A 21,039-nucleotide genomic window follows, 5' to 3' on the forward strand; every position below is an offset into this window, starting at 1 on the left:
GGCGCTGAGATCAAAAAATGCTCAAAGAAAAGCCGTTTGAGATGCAGCTGGAAGTGTTCTGGTTTGAAAGCGATGGTCATGTGATGCATTGTGGGATGCGTCTCTTGCAGATTGTGAGCCAGTCTTCTGTTCTCCGCAGGTTTCATCGACCGTAGTGATCAGTGAACTCTGTTTCGGAGCCGTCGAGACTGTAATGGGACACTGAACTGATTTGATCAGGAATCTCACGGAGGAGCGAGCGCCGCTCGGAGCACCAGAACCGGATCCGGACCGGACTCTCGCCACATGAACTCCAGTTCCAGTCCCGTCGCTGTGCCGGTGGATACGAACCAGCCGTGTGCGGAGATTTGTGTATATTTTGACAAGATATTACATGCTATTCGTCATGAATTCAATTTTTTTTTCTCCAGGCGATGGTTTTTAATGCAGCAGATGATGTAGTTGAGTTTCTACTTGTGACAGAAATTATTCCACAGTCCTTTTAGGTTTTAAAAACATGGAGAACACAAGGGAAATTACTTTTCTATTGAGCGCAGACCACCTTATTACACATGAAATCTAACGGTCTAACACACTTTCTGCGCTTCTCATTTTGGACATACATGCATCGGTCAGACGCTTTTATCTATTATCAGTTCATGCATAAACCCATGAGCTTGGCATTTTTAATGCTACTAGAAATGCATGAACATTTTTCAAAATCACAGAAACCATCTTTAAAGAGGACCTATTGTGTTTGTTGTTTTCAGGCTCTACTAGAGCAGGGTTTCCAGTTTGAATGTTGATTATTTTCCTCATATTCGCCATTGTTGCGGCTCCTTTCTTCCCAGTCTGTCAGTAACACTGTGTTTAGTTCTGGTCTCTATGAAGCCCCGCCTTCTGAAAAGCACACTGTGCTCTGATTGGTCAGCTGGAGCAGTGTGTTGTGATTGGTCAAGCGCTCCCAGAGTGTTTGGGAAATGTTCCGCCCTTTAGCATAACCGCCAGTTTTAACACACTACTAACTAACACACCTGGGTACTCACGAAAAGTTAATCAGGGCAATTTTGGGCCGATTTCTCCCCTTCCGACAATCCCAGGTAAACTCACTAAAGTGGTAGTGACGGTTTTCTCTTTAACAATCAGTGATCTGCAGCGTATACACGTCACTTTTTAGTATCGGTACAGCGTGCTTGAAACCTAAACCGAGGTGGTACTGTTTAAGTGAACCGAATCATGCAGTGGAAAAGTGCCATAGTTTAAACATCTTTTTCCCTGTGTCCCAATTCGTATACTATCCATACAGTATGTCCCAAATCGTGATATGTTGAAAAGAGTATTCCAAGATACCCGGATGGTTTACTATTTATGGTTAGATTTAGAAGTGCGGATCGGCGCACAGTCTAATGGCTGATATTACCCACAACCCATTGCGAGTTGGGCGAGGATTCGATTAGAACTACAAACATGGCAGATGTGCGAGTCCGACGGTTAAGTAGAGAAGTTTAGATAAAGGTTTGAGTGACCAACTATCAGTATTTAACCTGACGAAGAGATATTTATTCAGTGTTGTCCACATTATATTTCACCTGCAGCAGCATTGAGCACTTTTGTAATGATACGTTTGGCCGTTAACTTTTAAATGCATCATTATATTTAAACTGCAAACACACGAGGAGAATCTCTGCATTAAAGACACACACACACGGCAGATCAACGAGCGGCTACATTTCTCTCCCATACGGCAGGAGATTAAACTGAATGTGGAGGATTTTATCTGTGTGATGATTGACAGGGCAGTTTAAACGGTGACGGGATGCTCGTAACTAAACGACAGAGTCCGTTAAAGATGAGGAAGTAGGTCTATACGTCCCAAAGCTTGCGTGCTCTTCTGCTACACACTCAAAAGTATGTACTTTTTCTTCACAAAACGAGTACATACTTTTAGGACGTAGTATAAGTAGGCAAATTGGGACGCAGCATTTGTGTGTACCCAGCAAAACTCAACCAGGCCCCGCCCCTTTATTCTGCATATTAATTATTTAAATGAGGAATTTTGTGATGGATGTATTTGGTTCCCAGAAGAAACTCAAGAGTTCAGAAACATTGACAACGTTTACATGGACAACAATACTCCGATATTAATCTGATTAAGACAATACTCTGATTAAGAGGCTACCATGTAGACAGCGATTTATAATTACCTTAATCTGATTAAAGTCATAATCTAACTAAACATAAATCGGATTAAGACGTGGAGTATGCCTATTTTAGTCGCATTATCGGAGACATGTACACACCTTAATCTAACTATTAATGTCGTGTCGGAGATTTCGCCGCATTTTGTGACAGGACACATAACGTTACACACACCAGGGAAGTGCAGAGGGGAGGCTTTGTGGGTTTGAGCCTCTGCCCTTTTTGAAAATTAATCAAAAGTGCCCCTTTCAACAATCAGAGATAATATTGTGGCCAATAAAACAGAACTGAAAGAGGGGCAGTGTCTCTTCAAAAAAAAACAGAAAGAGACAATACATAATATTACAAAAATAAATCAACGTAGATGTATATAAAACATTATAAAAACGCATGTTTTTTTATACTTCTTAATGTAAAGTAACACTGTCCAACAGCGACACCCGCAGGTGAAGTTAGCGAGTTTCCTGAGCCCATAAAATTAACAGACCTGCCAAAGTTGCGCTATGATTGGATGTTGGAGAACATAGCGGGGCATGGGGACGTAATGATGTGCCATAATCGATCTATGTTCTATAACATGTAAAACGGGAACATGAACGGAGTACTCTAAAAGCAACTCATGTAAACACCTTAATCAGAATATTGTCTTATTGAGAATAAGGTCAATAATTAGATTACTGCTGTCCATGTAAACGTAGTCACTGATATAGAGAAGAACAGCAACATTACACGCTACAGAAAGATGAACATGGACAAAAGCAGAATGGGTCCTCTTTAACCAATAGCTAATAGTTAAAGGGGCGGTGTCATGCGATTTTACTTTTTTAACTTTAGTTAGTGTAATGTTGCTGCTTGAGCATACACAGTATCTGCAAAGTTACAGCGCTGAAAGCTCAATGCAAACGGAGATATTGTCTTTTAAAGTTACGGCAGTTTATTGCCTACAAAAACGGCCGGTTTGGACTACAACGAGCTTCTTCCTGGGTTGGTGACATCATAAACCCTCGCTAGTCTCCGCAGATGTGACTTCTGCCCGTAAAGGTAAGGGGCGTGTCCACCAAAGCGTGTTTCACGCAGCTGGCTGGCGTTTTCAATGGGAGCACCGCGTTTTTAGAATGCCTGGAGCGAAGCGCTCTGTGTTTTACTGGTCGCCGAGAGTTGAAGAAGGTTTAACTTTGTAAGCCCATCTTATGCGGAATGACGCTTCATTCTGTCGTCTGCCCTGGCTCGAACCTCGAGTGTTTACTTTTTGCAAACCCAAACGCTGTGACCTCGCACCAAAGGTTTTTATTGGTTTATTCAGTACAAACAGGCGAGTTATGAAAAATTGAGTGTGAGGGATTTGTTCACTTCACACAAAAAAATGTTTGGAAGGAGACGGCTAACTGTAGTAGCGTTTAGCCCACTGTCTATAATAGCCTAATTTACAGATCACTTTTTTTTTTTTTTTTACCAACAACCGACAACTTTGATCGGTTAAACATTGATATGGTCAACCATCGGTCATCAGTTAACATCCCTACATTGTATCTGCAATTTTATATAAAATCAACACAGAAACAAACTACCTGCGACACTAGTAACACTTCCGCGGATTTTCCGCTTCATAACGAGTCTCAACTGAAGAAAAAAAAAACGCTCTCAAGCGCTCTCAGCGAGGCGTTTTCAGCTGGATAAAACACTTTGGTGGACACACGGCCTAAGGGGCGTGGTGTTTCCGGCAACCTGCGCTTGGCACTTCAGCCAATAAAAATACAGGAAACTACATTTGGCCATCTAACCAATCTAAGACCATTGCGTTTTTCAACGGGAGGGGCTTTATAGAAGCAGGAAGCAAACGAGCTGTTCAAAGGACAGACAGCGGTGTGGAATAAAGGGAGAATAGAAGAAAAATACAGCGTTTAAAAAAAAAGTATTAAGACATGTTATACTGTGGCCCATAAACACAACCAAGCCTAGAAAAAAAACACGGAACCACCGCTTTAAAGTTGCACTGACCAATCACAGTGGAGACGATCTCGACAGGACAGAGCAATAACGTGATTGACCGACAATATTCATGCTTTCAAAACGGCCTTTGTTTCTCCTTCATGCGCTCAACGGTGCTCGTGGTCATGTGACTGAGTGTAGGGCGCGCCCTTTAAGCTCCGCCCACTCTACAGGGCGTCAGGTTGCCAAAATAAAAGCCAAGACACTCAAAATAATCAGCGTTACAATCTTTTTGTTGTTGTATTTTAGTAACCGGGATCAAAGAAACTAACACTTTATTAAAGTTTCATTAGTTTACATTTATACAGGATTATTAGTATAAACATGAGTTCATGTACTGTGAACTAACATGAACAAATGTATTTATATTCGTTTTAATAAATATATTGCTCAACACATCAGCTAATGTTAACACAACACGAGGCTGTATTGTACATTTTTATGTTAATATATTATTTATAATTATTTTTAACTGACTTTGATACTGAACGCATTGGCAGGGCATTAAATGACAAAATCATCCCAAAACAAAGAGTATTATATATACAGCTATGAAAGTTGACAAATCTATGTAAAGTGGTCTCTTAATTTTTCCAGAGCTGTATATTTCTGTCTTTATTCACTCATTTGTTCTGAAATCTATGGATAATTTAAGGGAGTTTTAAGCACTTTTCCAGATAAGACAGGCTTGGAATAATGAGTTGATTTGTTGGCCGTGACACACACACACACACAGGCCTCAGACGTGTTTTTTGTTTACAGTGTGTTAGCGTGTCTCTCTTCCGCTGCTGCTATTAGCTCAGAGACCGCAGGAAGAGAGGAGATGGGCATGTGTGTGTCACTGCTGCTGAATGATGTATATAAAGGAACCTAATAAAAGACCAACTACACACACACACACATCTGTGAGCGTCCTGTTCAGAAGCTGAGCTCTTACACCGAATGCATGGGCGTCCCGCAGTGCTTGTGCCACAGGTCAATGGCTTTAGTCACGATGGCGTCTGTGTTTTCCTGAGGCATCTGTAGAGAGAGAGAGAGAGAGCGAGCGAGAAAGAGAGTGCGAGAGAGAGAGAGAGAGATCTTTACTAATAAAATCATTTACAGGGTTCAATGCAAGTTCTAGCGATATCATATGTGGCATAATGTTATTTAATATAATGATGAAAATAAAATAATTCCTGGTTCATCAATTTAAAAAAAAAAACTAATAAATAAAATTACAAATTAATTCCTTGTAATGGACATAGTGTATGTTAATATTTTAAATTATTTTACTTTTTATATATATATATATAAAAGAACAAAATAATTTGAAATATTATTATTATGACTAAAACTTATTAAGTTTTAGTAAATTATGTTATTGTTATGTTTAGATTTTTTTAAATATTTCTAGTGTTTTAATCTAAATTATACATTTTTATTTCAGTATTTTTCAGCAAGTTAGTTTTAGTATTTTTTGGTCGTGTTTAGAATATTTTAAAATGTAATTATTAAATTTATTAACTATTTAATACATTTTTGTTAGTTATAGTAATTTAGTTGACTTTGTCATGTTTAGAAGATTTTTATTTATTTAATTATTCAAAAATAATAATAAAAATTAACCATTTCCTCTTAATTTTAGTTAGTTTTAAGAAAAGTTTTTAAATTTTGTGGAAAAAAAAAGTAATCTAGTAATTTTATATCTTTTTGAAAAGCTAAAAAAATTATACATTCTATTTCAATATTTTTTGTTATAGTAATTTTGTTGACTTGACTTTTACAATATTTTAAAATACTTAAAGATTCTAAAAGAGAAAATCTGAAAAAAGTAAATTTGTTAACTTTTGTTCATTTTAGTTAAATGTGCCCTAAAATGATTCGAAACAATATGTTAAATTGTTCTCTGATATCTACATAGAGGTTATGTGGCTTATTTAAGGGCAAACATGGTCCAGATACAGTTTTACAGGTCCATTTACAACCCTATAAATTGTCCCTATAGGATGTAATGCTCTGTTTTTGCCTTATTTGGAAGACTCATGAATATTAATATTGAGCTCTGCTCTGATTGGCTTATTTCAGCCACTCACAGCAGTTCAGTGAAGTGGCTCGTGAGTCCTGACAGAACACAGACCGACTGAACGACACTTTAAGCAGAACATCTCAAATGGAGATTGATCAAATGCAGCTTACTTGTTTATTGGTGTTTTCAGATCATCCGCACGTGTGAGAGAGCTCGCGTTTGTGCGGTTGCCAGATGTCAGTAATTAAATCCCCCAAACAGAGCTTTTCAGTGAAAAGAACTCGTATACTATCCAGTGTTTTACCTAAACATGTCCAATCTGGCAACCATCTGAAAACACCAATAAACAAGTAAGCTGCATTTTATCAATCTCAAATGACTGTCGTTTTAACTTATATGGTGGAAAAGGTGACGTTTGCTAGAAGGATCGCGTGAACGATCTGTAACCAAAGTATCTACGGTTGTATTCTGTAATACAATATAATATTACCCTTTGTCATCAGACACACTGTTTAGTTTGGTATGGTACTTGGAGTTTTCTATTGTTACTGTACTAGCATCTGGCGTTATCTAGACAGTGCGGTCTCTCTAAGAAACTTTCAATTGAATCAGAAATTGTTTAAACAGTCAATAAGTGGATAAATCGCTCCTTACTGCTGGCTGGAATACAGTCGCCCCTTTCTTCAGTTTAAGACGCTGAGTGAAGTTTGCTTGAAATGGGCCGAACAAACAAACGATTTGTTGTGGTATCGGATTATAATAAACCTCAACCATGACTGTTGACATATGAAAAGTCCTCCCGTCCCCTGCACAGCCTGGACATGACGTGGGTCCTGAGAGCCGTTTTTGCTCTCCTCGAGTGTCTTGTTTACCATCAGTAGATTCGGCTTGTTGGACAGATGCAAATGTTGGGGGCGTGCATATTAATGATCCCCAACGCTTGCGTCACGGTTGGGTTTATGTTGAGAAGCACTTCTTTTTCCGTGGAGTTTTTGATTCACGAGATTTACATCAGAAGGAGGAGGCAGTGGTGTCTGAGACTCACAGTATGTGATGTCCATGAACTGAACTCTTATTATTTCACTATGGCAAGGTTAATACATTTTTTCATTCTAGGGCACATTTAACCTTTTAGTAATTGTTATGGTTTTTGTCATGTTTAGAATATTTAAAATTATTTAATTATTCTAAAAATATTGAAAATTAAAAAAATATAAATTAAAAAAACCTGTTAAAGTTTTTTAAAATATTTTATATATTAAAGAAAAACAACGAATTTAGTAATTTTGTTGTCTTTTTGTCATGTTTAAAATATTTAAATAGTCAAAAAGTTGAAAATTAAAAAATATATATATTTCAGTATTTTTATTTATTTTAGTAAACCTTAAAAAAACATTAAATAAAAAATTACATTTAGTTTTTAATGAGTTTTAAATGAGAAATGTTGCTGTAGCTGAATTTGCTCATTTATTTTCAAGAAACAGAAAAGTTTATTTTTCAGTATATGGAATATAATAACTGCAGTCCACAGTCCGAGAGTAATAACATGTTCTGTGAAAGGACATCATGGCACAGATTAACTCATGTACTGAACACAGAACATTTATTTATAATAACGCATTATTGCACATGATATGTAAGTGATTAAAAGATGACCTTTGACAGGAAGTTGTAAACTCCATCCGGGTGACTCGTCCCCATCAGCAGGATCTTATAGCTCAGCAGAATCTCCACGGCAACAAACACCAGAATCTTACAGGAGCCGCTGATCACTTTATCCCACACCCTGCCGGCCAATCACACGACAGCACAGTCAATCCATCAGCCAATCACAACACACTCATGTTCTGAATACTGTAGAACAACAGGTATTTAAGAGGAAATACTCAAGCAGCATAATGAGGTCATGTGACGTGTCGTTGACTTTTGGTTAGGAAGGATTGACTGAAGTGAGTGAACTACAGTGATGTGTGTGTGTATGACTGAGTAAATATGTGTTTGTTTTTGTGAAATATCAAATGTTTATAATGACATGGGTGAAATATGAGGACATTACCCATGTGCCCACTTTTCAAAAGGCTTATAAATCATACAGAAGTTTTTTTTAGAAAGTAAAAATGCAGAATGTTTCCTGTGATGGGTAGGTTTAGGAGCAGTGTGTGTGTGTGTGTGTGAGAGATGGGTAGGGGCAGTGTGTGCGTGTATGTGATGGGTAGGTTTAGGAGCAGTGTGTGTGTGTGTGTGTGAGAGAGATGGGTAGGGGCAGTGTGTGTGAGACTGTGATGGGTAGGTTTAGGAGCAGGGGCAGTGTGTGTGTGTGTGTGAGAGATGGGTAGGGGCAGTGTGTGTGAGACTGTGATGGGTAGGTTTAGGGATAGGGGTTGGGTTAGGGGATAGAACATATAATTAACCTGATATAAAATCAATGGAAGTCTATGTAATGTCCTCACTAATATAGTGAAACAAACCTGTGTGTGTGTGTGTGTGTGTGTGTGTGTGTGTGTGTGATGAGTAGGTTTAGGAGCAGTGTGTGTGAGTGTGAGTGCATGCGTGTGATGGGTAGGGGCAGTGTGTGTGTGTATGTGATGGGTAGGTTTAGGAGCAGGGGCAGTGTGTGTGTGTGAGAGATGGGTAGGGGCAGTGTGTGTGAGACTGTGATGGGTAGGTTTAGGAGAGGGGCAGTGTGTGTGTGTGTGTGTGTGAGAGATGGGTAGGGGCAGTGTGTGTGAGACTGTGATGGGTAGGTTTAGGAGAGGGGCAGTGTGTGTGTGTGTGTGAGAGATGGGTAGGGGCAGTGTGTGTGAGACTGTGATGGGTAGGTTTAGGAGAGGGGCAGTGTGTGTGTGTGTGTGTGAGAGAGATGGGTAGGGGCAGTGTGTGTGAGACTGTGATGGGTAGGTTTAGGAGAGGGGCAGTGTGTGTGTGTGTGTGTGTGTGTGTGTGTGTGTGTGTGTGTGTGTGTGTGTGTGTGTGTGAGATGGGTAGGGGCAGTGTGTGTGAGACTGTGATGGGTAGGTTTAGGAGAGGGGCAGTGTGTGTGTGTGTGTGTGTGTGTGTGTGAGATGGGTAGGGGCAGTGTGTGTGAGACTGTGATGGGTAGGTTTAGGAGAGGGGCAGTGTGTGTGTGTGTGTGTGTGTGAGAGAGATGGGTAGGGGCAGTGTGTGTGAGACTGTGATGGGTAGGTTTAGGAGAGGGGCAGTGTGTGTGTGTGTGTGTGTGTGTGTGTGTGTGTGTGTGTGTGTGTGTGTGTGTGTGTGTGTGTGTGTGTGAGATGGTTTGACCTCTGCAGGCTGGACTCTGGTAAACAGCCTGCAAAGCAGCGTCTGAACCAGAGTCTGTAGGGCAGCGAGTGCAGAGCTCCACAGGCCTTCAGATGGGCCAGAAGACACGCGTCCTCCTGAGACAGGAAGTGCTCCAAACTCTTCGGCTGCGGGAACAGGCGGCACAATAAAACACACACAACTACTTCATGTGCAACATTTTTGTGCCACATTTATGGGATTGGAACAACAAAAATGAAGTACAAATCTGTTCTAAAACGGTTATTGAACACTTAAAACCACATAAAAATGTTTAATAATAAATAAATAAAATAATGAAAATATAATAATAGTATTATAGTGTCAAAAAGTAAAATCTAAAATTCTATCCAAATACTGTGCATACATAAAAATTATAAAAATGTAAAATAATAAAATAATATAATAATATTATAGTGTCAAAAAGAAAAATCAATTAAAAAAAACCTGTACATTCTGCATGGTTATTGAACACTAAAACATTCAAACTAACTAACCCCAACATTAAAAACTATAACAAATTATATTATAATAGTTGTAATTTTAATGTCAAAAAGCAATAAACAATACTGTATGTTCTGCGTGGTTATTGACCACTTAAACCAAAATTAAAAATGCATATAATGATAATGACATTTGTTAATATTATAAAAGTAAAATCTATTCTGCATGGTCAATGAACACATAAAAGCATAAATATTAATATTAATAATTCAAAATAATTATATATATATGGGCTGTAACGGTACACAAATCTGACGGTTCGGTACGTACTCGGTTTTGAAGTCACGGTTCGGTACGATTCCGGTACAGCAGTTTTACAAAATTGCTTTTTATTAATTTTTATTCAACAGTGGTTTACTGAATTTTTTTTGTCTGTCCTTAAATTAATTCAATTATAACTAAACATATCTTAAAGATAATGCTGTAAATATATGGAGTCCTTCCTTAGGCTACACGTTGTAATATTAAAGGTTAACAGCAGAGCCCAACTATTAGCCTCAATTCTGTTATTTTTAGATATAATAATCAACACTCATAAGCTTCACATGAGGCAGTTTTTGCATTAACTTCTAAATCTAATTATATATATTTTTTCTCCAATTCCATTGTTAAAATATATTATACCCTGGTCTGTTTTAATACTCGATTCTGATTGGCTGGAAGGTGTGCAGTAAAACCGTTTAATGCACAGGTAGTTCCAGTCAGTCCAGTTTGATTACAGTTCGAAATTAATCCGCCACTATAAACACTGGTAACCCTAGTAACACAGTTACGCTTGCAAACAGAGTGACAGTGGCAGACTGCAGTATCAGCCACTGACATGTCTATACGTATAACGTTACATACCTATGGCAACATTAAGTGGCATGAGACATGACGTGACACACAGAAGCCAATGGCACATATGTCACTATGCGCAGGTATGTATACGGTATACCTATCTATGACTATGGGCGTATTGGCACATCCGTGGCACATGCGGTCTTCACTGACATTATCGCGACTGACACTTACATGACACCTTCATGACACCGAGTTGTGGAACATGTCGCCGTGTGTCGTGCGTTTTTTACATTCTATGATGGTCGTGAGACCTGACAGACTCGAGACGAGCACCTATATTATTATTTAATTTATTGCATTAAACGTAATGTGTCTTTATAGGTTGACGCGGGGTTTATTCACACTAGGCTACATAATGATGATTTGTTCTAATAAAGATTGCCTGGTCACTGCAGTGTTGCCTGTCATTCATAAATAATTTTAATAAATCCATTAAATAATCATTAAGTTATGTTCGATTTGCTTAAGCAACGAGGGGATCTTCAGACTGACATGAAGAGATCGCGAACGCATCTCTCTCTCTCTCTCTCTCTCTCTCAGTTCTCTGTCTCTTTCTTTTAATAATGAATTTAAATAAATGTGGTAATTTGTTCATATAAAAACATTTTGATGGCTCTACTTTATTTAAAGTGACGGTAACGAGGCGTAAGAAAACAACCGTCATTTAACAGTCTTTTAAAAAACATCAGTTACAGCTTTAACTTGTTTTTAACTTGGCAAATAAGCCTGGTATAAGCGGGATAATCCACGGCTAAACATGCATTAAATAAACAAGACATCACTAACAGGTAAAGTGGAATATAATGAATATATAGCCAGGCTAATATAGTGCGTATGAACTAACAGCTGTGGGGTGGACACTGAAAGACTTGCCTGAGGTAAATGTGATGCTACGGGACATTGTTCTCAAGCTGTTGTCTTTGCGCGGTTGAAACATCGATTGAGCGATTACACGACATATTCTACATTTCAGTAAGATGTAATGTATCCTCAACATAGCTTAAGAGATATTAGTTTAAGTTTATTCTTTAGGAAGAGATGACCGCGTTCACTCGCGCACCATCGCCGTTTGAACTGACGCGCCTATACTGTGATCAGTCACATCACATTAAAGAGCATCAAAACGGCATTTATCGTTTGAATTTTGTGATAAAGGACTGAATACCTAATATGTTCGTAAGGGATCTCTGATTGAAGTATGTTTCGCGCTTAAAACAAGCCGACTGTTATGTTATATATATATATATATATATATATATATATATATATATATATATATATATATATATATAAATATATATATATAAAAATAATAATACACATATATATGTGTGTATATAGGTGTGTGTGTGCGTAGGTCAGCATGTACCAGGTGAGGAATGGAGTCTCCAAACTTGTGCTTGAACTGGTTGATGAAAGATCTGACCAGCCAATAGCAGTCCACCGGGTCATCGACAATCTCCTCCATCGCCCGCGCAATCGCCAGGAAGTCTTCATCCTCGTCATCCTGGAAGAAAAGCATTAAAACGCACAAACCTGAGTCATGAGAACACACAGTGGATTACCCAAAAACCCCCTGAAGCCTCCTCACCGCAGGCCTGGGCTCGCTCCGGCGGGGCAGATGCTGGTTCTCCAGCTGGTACACCCGCAGGTAAAGCTCCGTGGTCGGGGTGGAGGCGTGGACGAACCGCATGGCCCTCAGAGCTGTACTGATGTCCTCAAACTGCTCCAGACGGTAGCGGGACACCAGGCCGTGAGAGTCGCTGTGGGCCGGCAGGACACCTGCGGAGACGTCAGGACACAACCGTGACTCTCAGAGACCGTATGAGGAGCCGTCTGCCAATGACAGGTCATGCTCTCACCCAGCAGGACTTTCCACACGAGGATCCGGTACATGGAGGGCAGCGGAAACCTCTGACTGAAGGTGCTCAGCTTCTCCACATCTGAAAACACCACAGACACACTGACCATCAACAGACCATCAACAGACACACTGACCATCAACAGACCCACTGACCATCAACAGACACACTGACCTTCAACAGACCATCAACAGACACACTGACCATCAACAGACCATCAACAGACACACTGACCATCAACAGACCATCAACAGACACACTGACCATCAACAGACACACTGACCATCAACAGACACACTGACCATCAACAGACACACTGACCGTCAACAGACCATCAACAGACACACTGACCATCAACAGACCATCAACAGACACACTGACCATCAACAGACCATCAACAGACACACTTACCATCAACAGACACACTGACCATCAACAGACACACTGACCATCAACAGACACACTGACCGTCAACAGACCATCAACAGACACACTGACCATCAACAGACCATCAACAGACACACTGACCATCAACAGACACACAGACCATCAACAGACCATCAACAGACACACTGACCATCAACAGACCATCAACAGACACACTGACCATCAACAGACACACTGACCATCAACAGACACACTGACCATCAACAGACACACTGACCATCAACAGACACACTGACCATCAACAGACCATCAGAGAGACACACTGACCATCAACAGACACACAGACCATCAACAGACACACTGATCATCAACAGACACACTGACCATCAACAGACACACTGACCATCAACAGACCATCAACAGACACACTGACCATCAACAGACACTGACCATCAACAGTCACACTGACCATCAACAGACACACTGACCATCAACAGTCACACTGACCATTAACAGACCATCAACAGTCACACTGACCATCAACAGACACACTGACCATCAACAGACACACTGACCGTCAACAGACCATCAACAGACACACTGACCATCAACAGACCATCAACAGACACACTGACCATCAACAGACCATCAACAGACACACTTACCATCAACAGACACACTGACCATCAACAGACACACTGACCATCAACAGACACACTGACCGTCAACAGACCATCAACAGACACACTGACCATCAACAGACCATCAACAGACACACTGACCATCAACAGACACACAGACCATCAACAGACCATCAACAGACACACTGACCATCAACAGACCATCAACAGACACACTGACCATCAACAGACACACTGACCATCAACAGACACACTGACCATCAACAGACACACTGACCATCAACAGACCATCAGACAGACACACTGACCATCAACAGACACACAGACCATCAACAGACACACTGATCATCAACAGACACACTGACCATCAACAGACACACTGACCATCAACAGACCATCAACAGACACACTGACCATCAACAGACACTGACCATCAACAGTCACACTGACCATCAACAGACACACTGACCATCAACAGTCACACTGACCATTAACAGACCATCAACAGTCACACTGACCATCAACAGACACACTGAACATCAACAGACCATCAACAAACACACTGACCATCAACAGACCATCAACTGACACAGACCATTAACAGACACACTGACCACAAACCATCAACAAACCATCAACAGACACACTGACCATCAATGGACTATCAACAGACACACTGACCACAAACCATCAACAGACACACTGACCACAAACCATCAACAGACACACTGACCATCAACAGACACACAGACCATCAACAGACACACTGACCACAAACCATCAACAGACACACTGACCACAAACCATCAACAGACACACTGATCATCAACAGACACACTGACCATCAACAGACACACTGACATCAACGGACTATCAACAGACACACTGACCACAAACCATCAACAGACACACTGACCATTAAAAGACCATCAACAGACACACTGACCATCAACAGATTATCAACAGACACACTGACCACAAACCATCAACAGACACACTGACCATAAACCATCAACAAACCATCAACAGACACACTGACCATCAACAGACACCATGACCATCAACGGACTATCAACAGACACACTGATCATCAACAGACACACTGACCATCAAACAGACACACTGACCATCAACGGACTATCAACAGACACACTGATCATCAACAGACACACTGACTATCAACAGACACACTGACCATCAACAGACACACTGATCATCAACAGACACACTGACCATCAACAGACCATCAACAGACACACTGACCATCAACGGACTATCAACAGACACACTGACCACAAACCATCAACAAACACACTGACCATCAACAGACTATCAACAGACACACAAACCATCAACAGACACACTGACCATCAACAGACACACTGACCATCAACAGACCATCAACAGACACACTGACCATCAACAGACCATCAACAGACACACTGACCATCAACAGACCTTCAACAGACACACTGACCATCAACAGACACACTGACCATCAACAGACACACTGACCATCAACAGACCTTCAACAGACACACTGACCATCAACAGACACACTGACCATCAACAGACACACTGACCATCAACAGACCTTCAACAGACACACTGACCATCAACAGACACACTGACCATCAACAGACACACTGACCATCAACAGACACACTGACCATCAACAGACCATCAACAGACACACTGACCATCAACAGACCTTCAACAGACACACTGACCATCAACAGACACACTGACCATCAACAGACCATCAACAGACACACTGACCATCAACAGACCATCAACAGACACACTGACCATCAACAGACACACTGACCATCAACAGACCTTCAACAGACACACTGACCATCAACAGACTATCCATTGTCATACATTCCGCTTCCTTCTCCACCTCATTGAAGAAATATCGCATTCAATGTGCAGGCATGTGATGGGACATTATAAATGCACGTAATGATAGATTGTAGATGTAAATAGATGAATAAATGTTTTACAAACAATGCAGCAGAAATGTACAGAGATGGGGAGGAAACAGGGAGGAGAGGCACCTAATTTAATTAAAAATATTTTTATAATGTATTTATTATTAAAGGCTACAATAAAAAACAAAACAAGTATAGGCTACTACTAATAAGAGTTTGAATGTATTTTAAAGTGCTTTGAGTGCCTTGAAAAGCGATATATAAATCGAAAAAATCAGTCTGTGGAAGGAACATCTGAAAGCCGATGAGGGATCTCACCCAGTGGATTGTCTTTCAGCACGATCTCCAGAGACTTCTTCTCCTCCACTCCTCTGAAACCCACTTTCTCATAATACGCCGAGCGGAAGTTTCTCTGAGGATCATCAGCCATGATCTCCGGAACTGAACAACATCATCAGTATGATCAGATCAGTCACAGTTTATATAAAACAACAAAGCTAGCAAATTACTTAAAATGATACTATACAGTTCTATGGTCTTACCACATTCATATACCATGTATTTACATGGCAACCAATAAGTACATTTCCTTCTTTTAAAGAATACTATGGCGAGTAAAAATAATACCATACAGTAAAATATAGTAGAACAGTAACAATTTCCACAAAAACACGGTACAACAGTTCATATTACTACAGTAAAACCATGGTAATTTGACGTAAGCCATGTCTCCTATGTTCCTCATAGAAAAACCATGTGTTAATACGCGTAAATGTTTTTAAAAAAAATCACATTTAATTCCCTTTCTGCCCGCAGAACTCACCAGGCCTCAGTCTCAGCCGCGCTGTTTCCTCAGCGGGGATCCGAGAGATGGTTCACTCGCCGGACTGCAGTTCACATTCAAACGGCAGGTGAAGAATCACCATCTTCGGATCTTCCGTGGAAAACTGTGCCTGCAGTTTTGTGTTTGCAGCTTTGTGCCCTCGGAAGTGATTTACGTGCGCGTGTTGTTGTATTGTCGCACGAGTCCAGCTGGTGGTGCGCATACTTTAGAAACCTCATTCAACTGCACCTGCAGGCACGTCGAAGTGGCCGCCATTTTGGAACGGTCAACACGTCAGATTCTGTCACAGTAAAAACAACACTGCAGCCTAAAACATGGCGCGATTTAAATTCCCGAAGAAATTGTGTAACCTTTCACATATGAGAATGTGTTGTTTTGTGTTTTATAGGCTATGTGTTAACTCAATATTACAGGTTTTTCCCAGATAGGCAAAGGTTTTCTGTGCAAGTGTTATCCTGTTGATTTGTGTTTATGCGGTATTAAGCTATAATGAAATTATTTTACTGTCTATGATTCTGTCACAGTAAAAACAACACTGCAGCCTAAAACATGGCGCGATTTAAATTCCCGAAGAAATTGTGTAACCTTTCACATATGAGAATTTGTTGTTTTGTGTTTTATAGGCTATATGTGTTAAGGTTTTTCCCAGATAGGCAAAGGTTCTCTGTGCAAGTGTTATCCTGTTGATTTGTGTTTATGCGGTATTAAGCTATAATGAAATGTTTTGCAATAAGACTTAGAATAAATGTGTATTAGGCTATATATTTTGTTGTTTTAACTTATTGAAATCAAACATAGGAATCGATAATTGTTAAAAATCAAATGAAACTACTCAACCCTACTCACAACCGCATTCTCTGAAAACCTGCGCTGTGAACGGAACCAGACTGGAGTTAAATCCAATCCAGAATCCAGAAATCAAAATCCAAACTGAAAAATTAGAGGATTGGAAAGACAAGACCAGACAGTGTTTGTTTCAATTATCTTAGTGTTACTCACTTTACTCCAATTATGATGATTTTTTTTAAAACTGACAAAATATTTAGTGAAAATAGAATTAACCAACCCACCACCAGCATTATAATATATATTTTTTTTTACATATGATATCTCTGTTCTTCTTAAATGTATAGGCCTAAATTATGTTTCATGACTCATGCCTTAGCCTACATAAACTGGTGATTTCTTATTTTCTAAAATGTTTCAAGACAAACCATTCAGCCCCACAGTCACATGTAAGCAGGTAAATCATACAATTCAATTATAACTATCATAATGAATATTAAATAAACATGATTGAATAATTGTTGCATCAGACTTAAAATCCCAGAATAAAAACTGAATTTTCTGTAGAACAGGGAATATTTTCACGAAGGGGTATAACAGAATTGGGCCTCACAGTCTTTTATTATTTAGTATATCTGATGTTGAAGGCAACAGGTCCTTTGATATTGAAGCCGAGGTAGAACGACACCTGGCCTCGTTTGTACACACTGGCCGGTTTGTGAGGTTTGACTTGAATCTGTTTCCCATCTCTAATAGCAAACACTTTATGATTCTCCTTGACCTCCCCATTGATACGCTGGAGACAATCAACGTCACCTTTTAATCGGTGCTCCAAATCTCCGACTTCATCACTTTGAAGTAGTTCTGAGCTGTGAACCAGTCTCTGCAAACCATTCCCTACGTTCCCAAAGAAGAACAGAGGCACCAGGTAGCGACTGCGAAGGTATTTCTCATAGTTCTTCTCATATGTTTCAGCCATATATAGGACACATTGTTGGAGGTCTGGAGGGTTTGGGAGTCTTGGCTGCGCTTCATCAAACCAGAAGAGCAAAAGGATCAAGAGGTAAAACTCTGGGCTTCTGCCTTTGTCTTTGCTGACCCAAAGTTTCTGTAAACTGGCCTGGAGCTCTTCAATGTTTTCCGACTGTTCATCAAAAATACTCAGGATGATGTTGGAAAGAATGTAGAGAATGTTTTGGGTTTCATCCTCAGATTGGGGATTTTTAAAAGCGCTCTGCTTTTGTTTAAGCACACTAATATCAGATTTGAGGAAATGAAGTAGCCCTCCAAAGGACTTCATTTTCTTCTCGTTCAGGGTGGCTTCATCAGTCTGCTTTTTCTGTGCAAAGTACAGCTTGTAGCACTCTTCAACGTCATTGAGAATGTAGTCTGGATCCTTTTTATTGATCTTTGGTCTTGAGAATGCCAGGAACCATTCAAAGAAATCATATCTGACCTCAACGTCCCTTCTGTGACCACTGATGAATTCACTGTGCTTTTGTTTAAGATTTTTTTTTGCCCTTATTTTCAAAACCTGGAGAAATCCAAAGTAGCCCCGGTAATTAAAACTGGTCCTTTCTTCTGACTCGTTTTCAGCTACAACCTCTTCCTCTTTAAATGCTTCAATGGCAGACTTTGCAATGGCCAAAACTTTGTTCGTTTCTGTGTTTTTGTTCAGAATGGTCTGCAGGTGACTTTTGTGAACTTGTCCCAGTGTATCCATAATATGAGATTTATTGGGCTCTATATCAATGGCCTTTTCTGCCCAGATTTCTGCCTGATCATAATTGTTCACCTCAAGGTAATACAAACGTGCAAGTGCTTGAGGATAAAAAGGGTCTTTGGTGAACAACTCTGAAGCCCGCTTCAACAAACGAATGCATTGCTCGTGCTTATTTCTGTCCTTCATGAGGTCAAGAATCAGTTCAGAAAACTTGTACTTTTCTGGGTCTGGCCTTTTGGTTAACATTCTCTTGCAAATTTGCATGTAATCACTCTCATTTTCTTTTACCATGCTTTTCAAGAAGTCAAAAGCGATGTTAAATTGTGTCAGTTTGTGGTTAGTGAGCATATTTAGGCATGCATCAGCAATCATTGGATGTGCCATGCGTATGCATTCGTTCCTTGCGACTGAGAATGTGACTATAAGATCCATAAAAGGCTCCATTGTTGTTTTCAGGACGTCTTCCTCATCGGAGGGATACTTTTTACGTGCAAGGAATTCCTCGCACAAATGCTTCGACAAGTGTGAGCCTGGGAGGTACGAATTTATCAAAGCCAAAAAGCCGAAAAGTCTCGTGCTTTTGGAGTTTGGATGATATATAACATGCTCTACCATTTCTGGTGTGATCACTTTGTCAGCATCCTCCTTCTTGAAACCTCCCTGCATTATGTTAAAGGCATGGAAGTTTTGTGACATTGCCTTGTGTTTCTTTTTCAGCTCCTTCCTTTTTTGATAAAACCTCTGTTGCTCACTGGGAGAGAGCTTCATTGAAATTTCCACATTGGCTTTCACGCGATCAATGTTAAGAACATTTGCAGATCTGCAGTTTAAAATGATCACAACCGGAGTGTCTGTACTGATGTCCCTCTTGTGTATTTCGTCAATCAGGTTTTCCCAGAGTGTATTCTTGATTGGCTGATCGTTGGTGTTTTCCTTGGTGTCTAGCATCAGCAGGACAGTTTTCTGATCATGTTTTGCATGTTGTTTATCAGACAGTAGAAAAAGGTCCACCACTTGTTTCGGTAGTTTGTCTAAATCAGAGTCGATCACTCTGGCACACCGGAGGTTTTTCCGAAAATGCCAAAGCACCTGCATGGCGAGGGTTGACCCTCCACTGCCAGACTCGTATTGCAAAGAAACTTTAGTGATCAGACAGCTTTTCCTTTTTTTTCTCTCAATTAACTGAATAAGATCATTAAAGCCATCCCTTTCTACAAAAGGTGAGTTCTTGGGTGTGTTAAAGTTCTTCCACTGTGGTGGGGCTCCTTTAAGATAATCCGTCTCGAGCTTCAGAGCTTCTTCAGAGCTAATCGCAGAGTCTCTATTCTCAAACATATCAGACCACACAACGTCGAGGCATGATAGTGAATCTCTAAGTTGAGTTGGAATTCTGGCTACATCAGGTATGGCGTACATTTTCAGCTTTTTCCCCCTTTTTTCCAGTTAGAATGGTGATATTTGTGGGAGGTGTTTCAGTGTTTGTGTCCTTATTCCAGGACCATGGAGAAGGAGATCACGATACCTAGAAAAAGAAGAAAGCAGAAAGTGATAAGTATCATTATCATGCCACAGTAAAGACAAATATTTGAGTGGAAACAATAGAAATGTGAATGAAGCAGTTTGCCACGACATTAAAGAAAAATCACTTGACATGTCTTAGATATGTCTTAGTGTGCTTTCACATCTGCCTGATTTAGTTCGGTTGAATCGTACTAGAGTTCGGTTCCTCTTTGGTGCGGTTCGTTTGGTCAGATGTGAAAGCAGCAATCGCTCTCATGTGAACCAAAAGCGGACCAAACAAGCGTACCTTGAAGAATTGGTCTCGGTAAGCTTTCAAACGAACTCTGGAGCGGTTTGTTTGTGGTGAGAACGTGATCCAACCTCGAACAGAACCAACTGCAAAAGTACTGATCATTTTTGGATGATCGTAGTTAGCTGCGCTGACATTACTTGATAGATTGCTGGCAATATTTTCAGAAGATGAGGATGTCAGAGTTGAGAATAATTAATGCACGCCTCCGCTTGAAGCGATGCGCGCTC

At 40.2% G+C, this 21,039-nt stretch overlaps 3 protein-coding genes across 8 annotated transcripts in view; 1 reads left to right on the plus strand and 2 right to left on the minus strand.

The window, feature by feature from the left end:
• Positions 1–5,063, plus strand: part of phactr1 (phosphatase and actin regulator 1) — a 45,816-nt gene extending 40,753 nt beyond the window's left edge. For all 6 annotated transcript variants that reach the window (XM_067418290.1, XM_067418286.1, XM_067418287.1 and 3 more), the window contains exon 13: positions 140–5,063. In XM_067418290.1, the coding sequence (XP_067274391.1) occupies positions 140–155 (16 nt within the window). In that variant the 3' untranslated portion in view covers positions 156–5,063. The remainder of the gene's footprint in view (positions 1–139) is intronic.
• tbc1d7 (TBC1 domain family, member 7) lies at positions 4,426–16,768 on the minus strand. Its single transcript, XM_067418291.1, has 8 exons — positions 16,470–16,768; positions 15,965–16,087; positions 12,685–12,765; positions 12,414–12,604; positions 12,192–12,329; positions 9,458–9,603; positions 7,832–7,961; positions 4,426–5,187 (listed from the first exon to the last, which is right to left on the minus strand). Exons 2-8 carry the CDS (start codon positions 16,074–16,076, stop codon positions 5,101–5,103), a joined length of 885 nt encoding a protein of 294 aa, XP_067274392.1. The 5' UTR covers positions 16,077–16,087; positions 16,470–16,768; the 3' UTR covers positions 4,426–5,100.
• A 697-nt stretch (positions 16,769–17,465) lies between these two features.
• Positions 17,466–20,946, minus strand: sb:cb1081 (sterile alpha motif domain-containing protein 9-like). Its single transcript, XM_067418760.1, has one exon. It carries the CDS (start codon positions 20,413–20,415, stop codon positions 17,899–17,901), a length of 2,517 nt encoding a protein of 838 aa, XP_067274861.1. The 5' UTR covers positions 20,416–20,946; the 3' UTR covers positions 17,466–17,898.
• Between the last annotated feature and the right edge of the window lie 93 nt (positions 20,947–21,039).

Source organism: Pseudorasbora parva, chromosome 15, assembly GCF_024679245.1.
Source record: "Pseudorasbora parva isolate DD20220531a chromosome 15, ASM2467924v1, whole genome shotgun sequence".
NCBI lineage: Eukaryota > Metazoa > Chordata > Actinopteri > Cypriniformes > Gobionidae > Pseudorasbora > Pseudorasbora parva.

Coding starts and splice junctions, on each gene's coding strand:
- tbc1d7 (XM_067418291.1), bottom strand. CDS start 16,076: ATGGCTGATGATCCTCAGAGAAACTTCCGCTCGGCGTATTATGAGAAA. Junction 9,604..12,191: donor GAGACTCCATTCCTCACCTG/GTACATGCTGAC, acceptor CTGTTCCCGCAG/CCGAAGAGTTTGGAGCACTT. Junction 7,962..9,457: donor CCAGAGTCCAGCCTGCAGAG/GTCAAACCATCT, acceptor ATTGGCCGGCAG/GGTGTGGGATAAAGTGATCA.
- sb:cb1081 (XM_067418760.1), bottom strand. CDS start 20,415: ATGTACGCCATACCTGATGTAGCCAGAATTCCAACTCAACTTAGAGAT.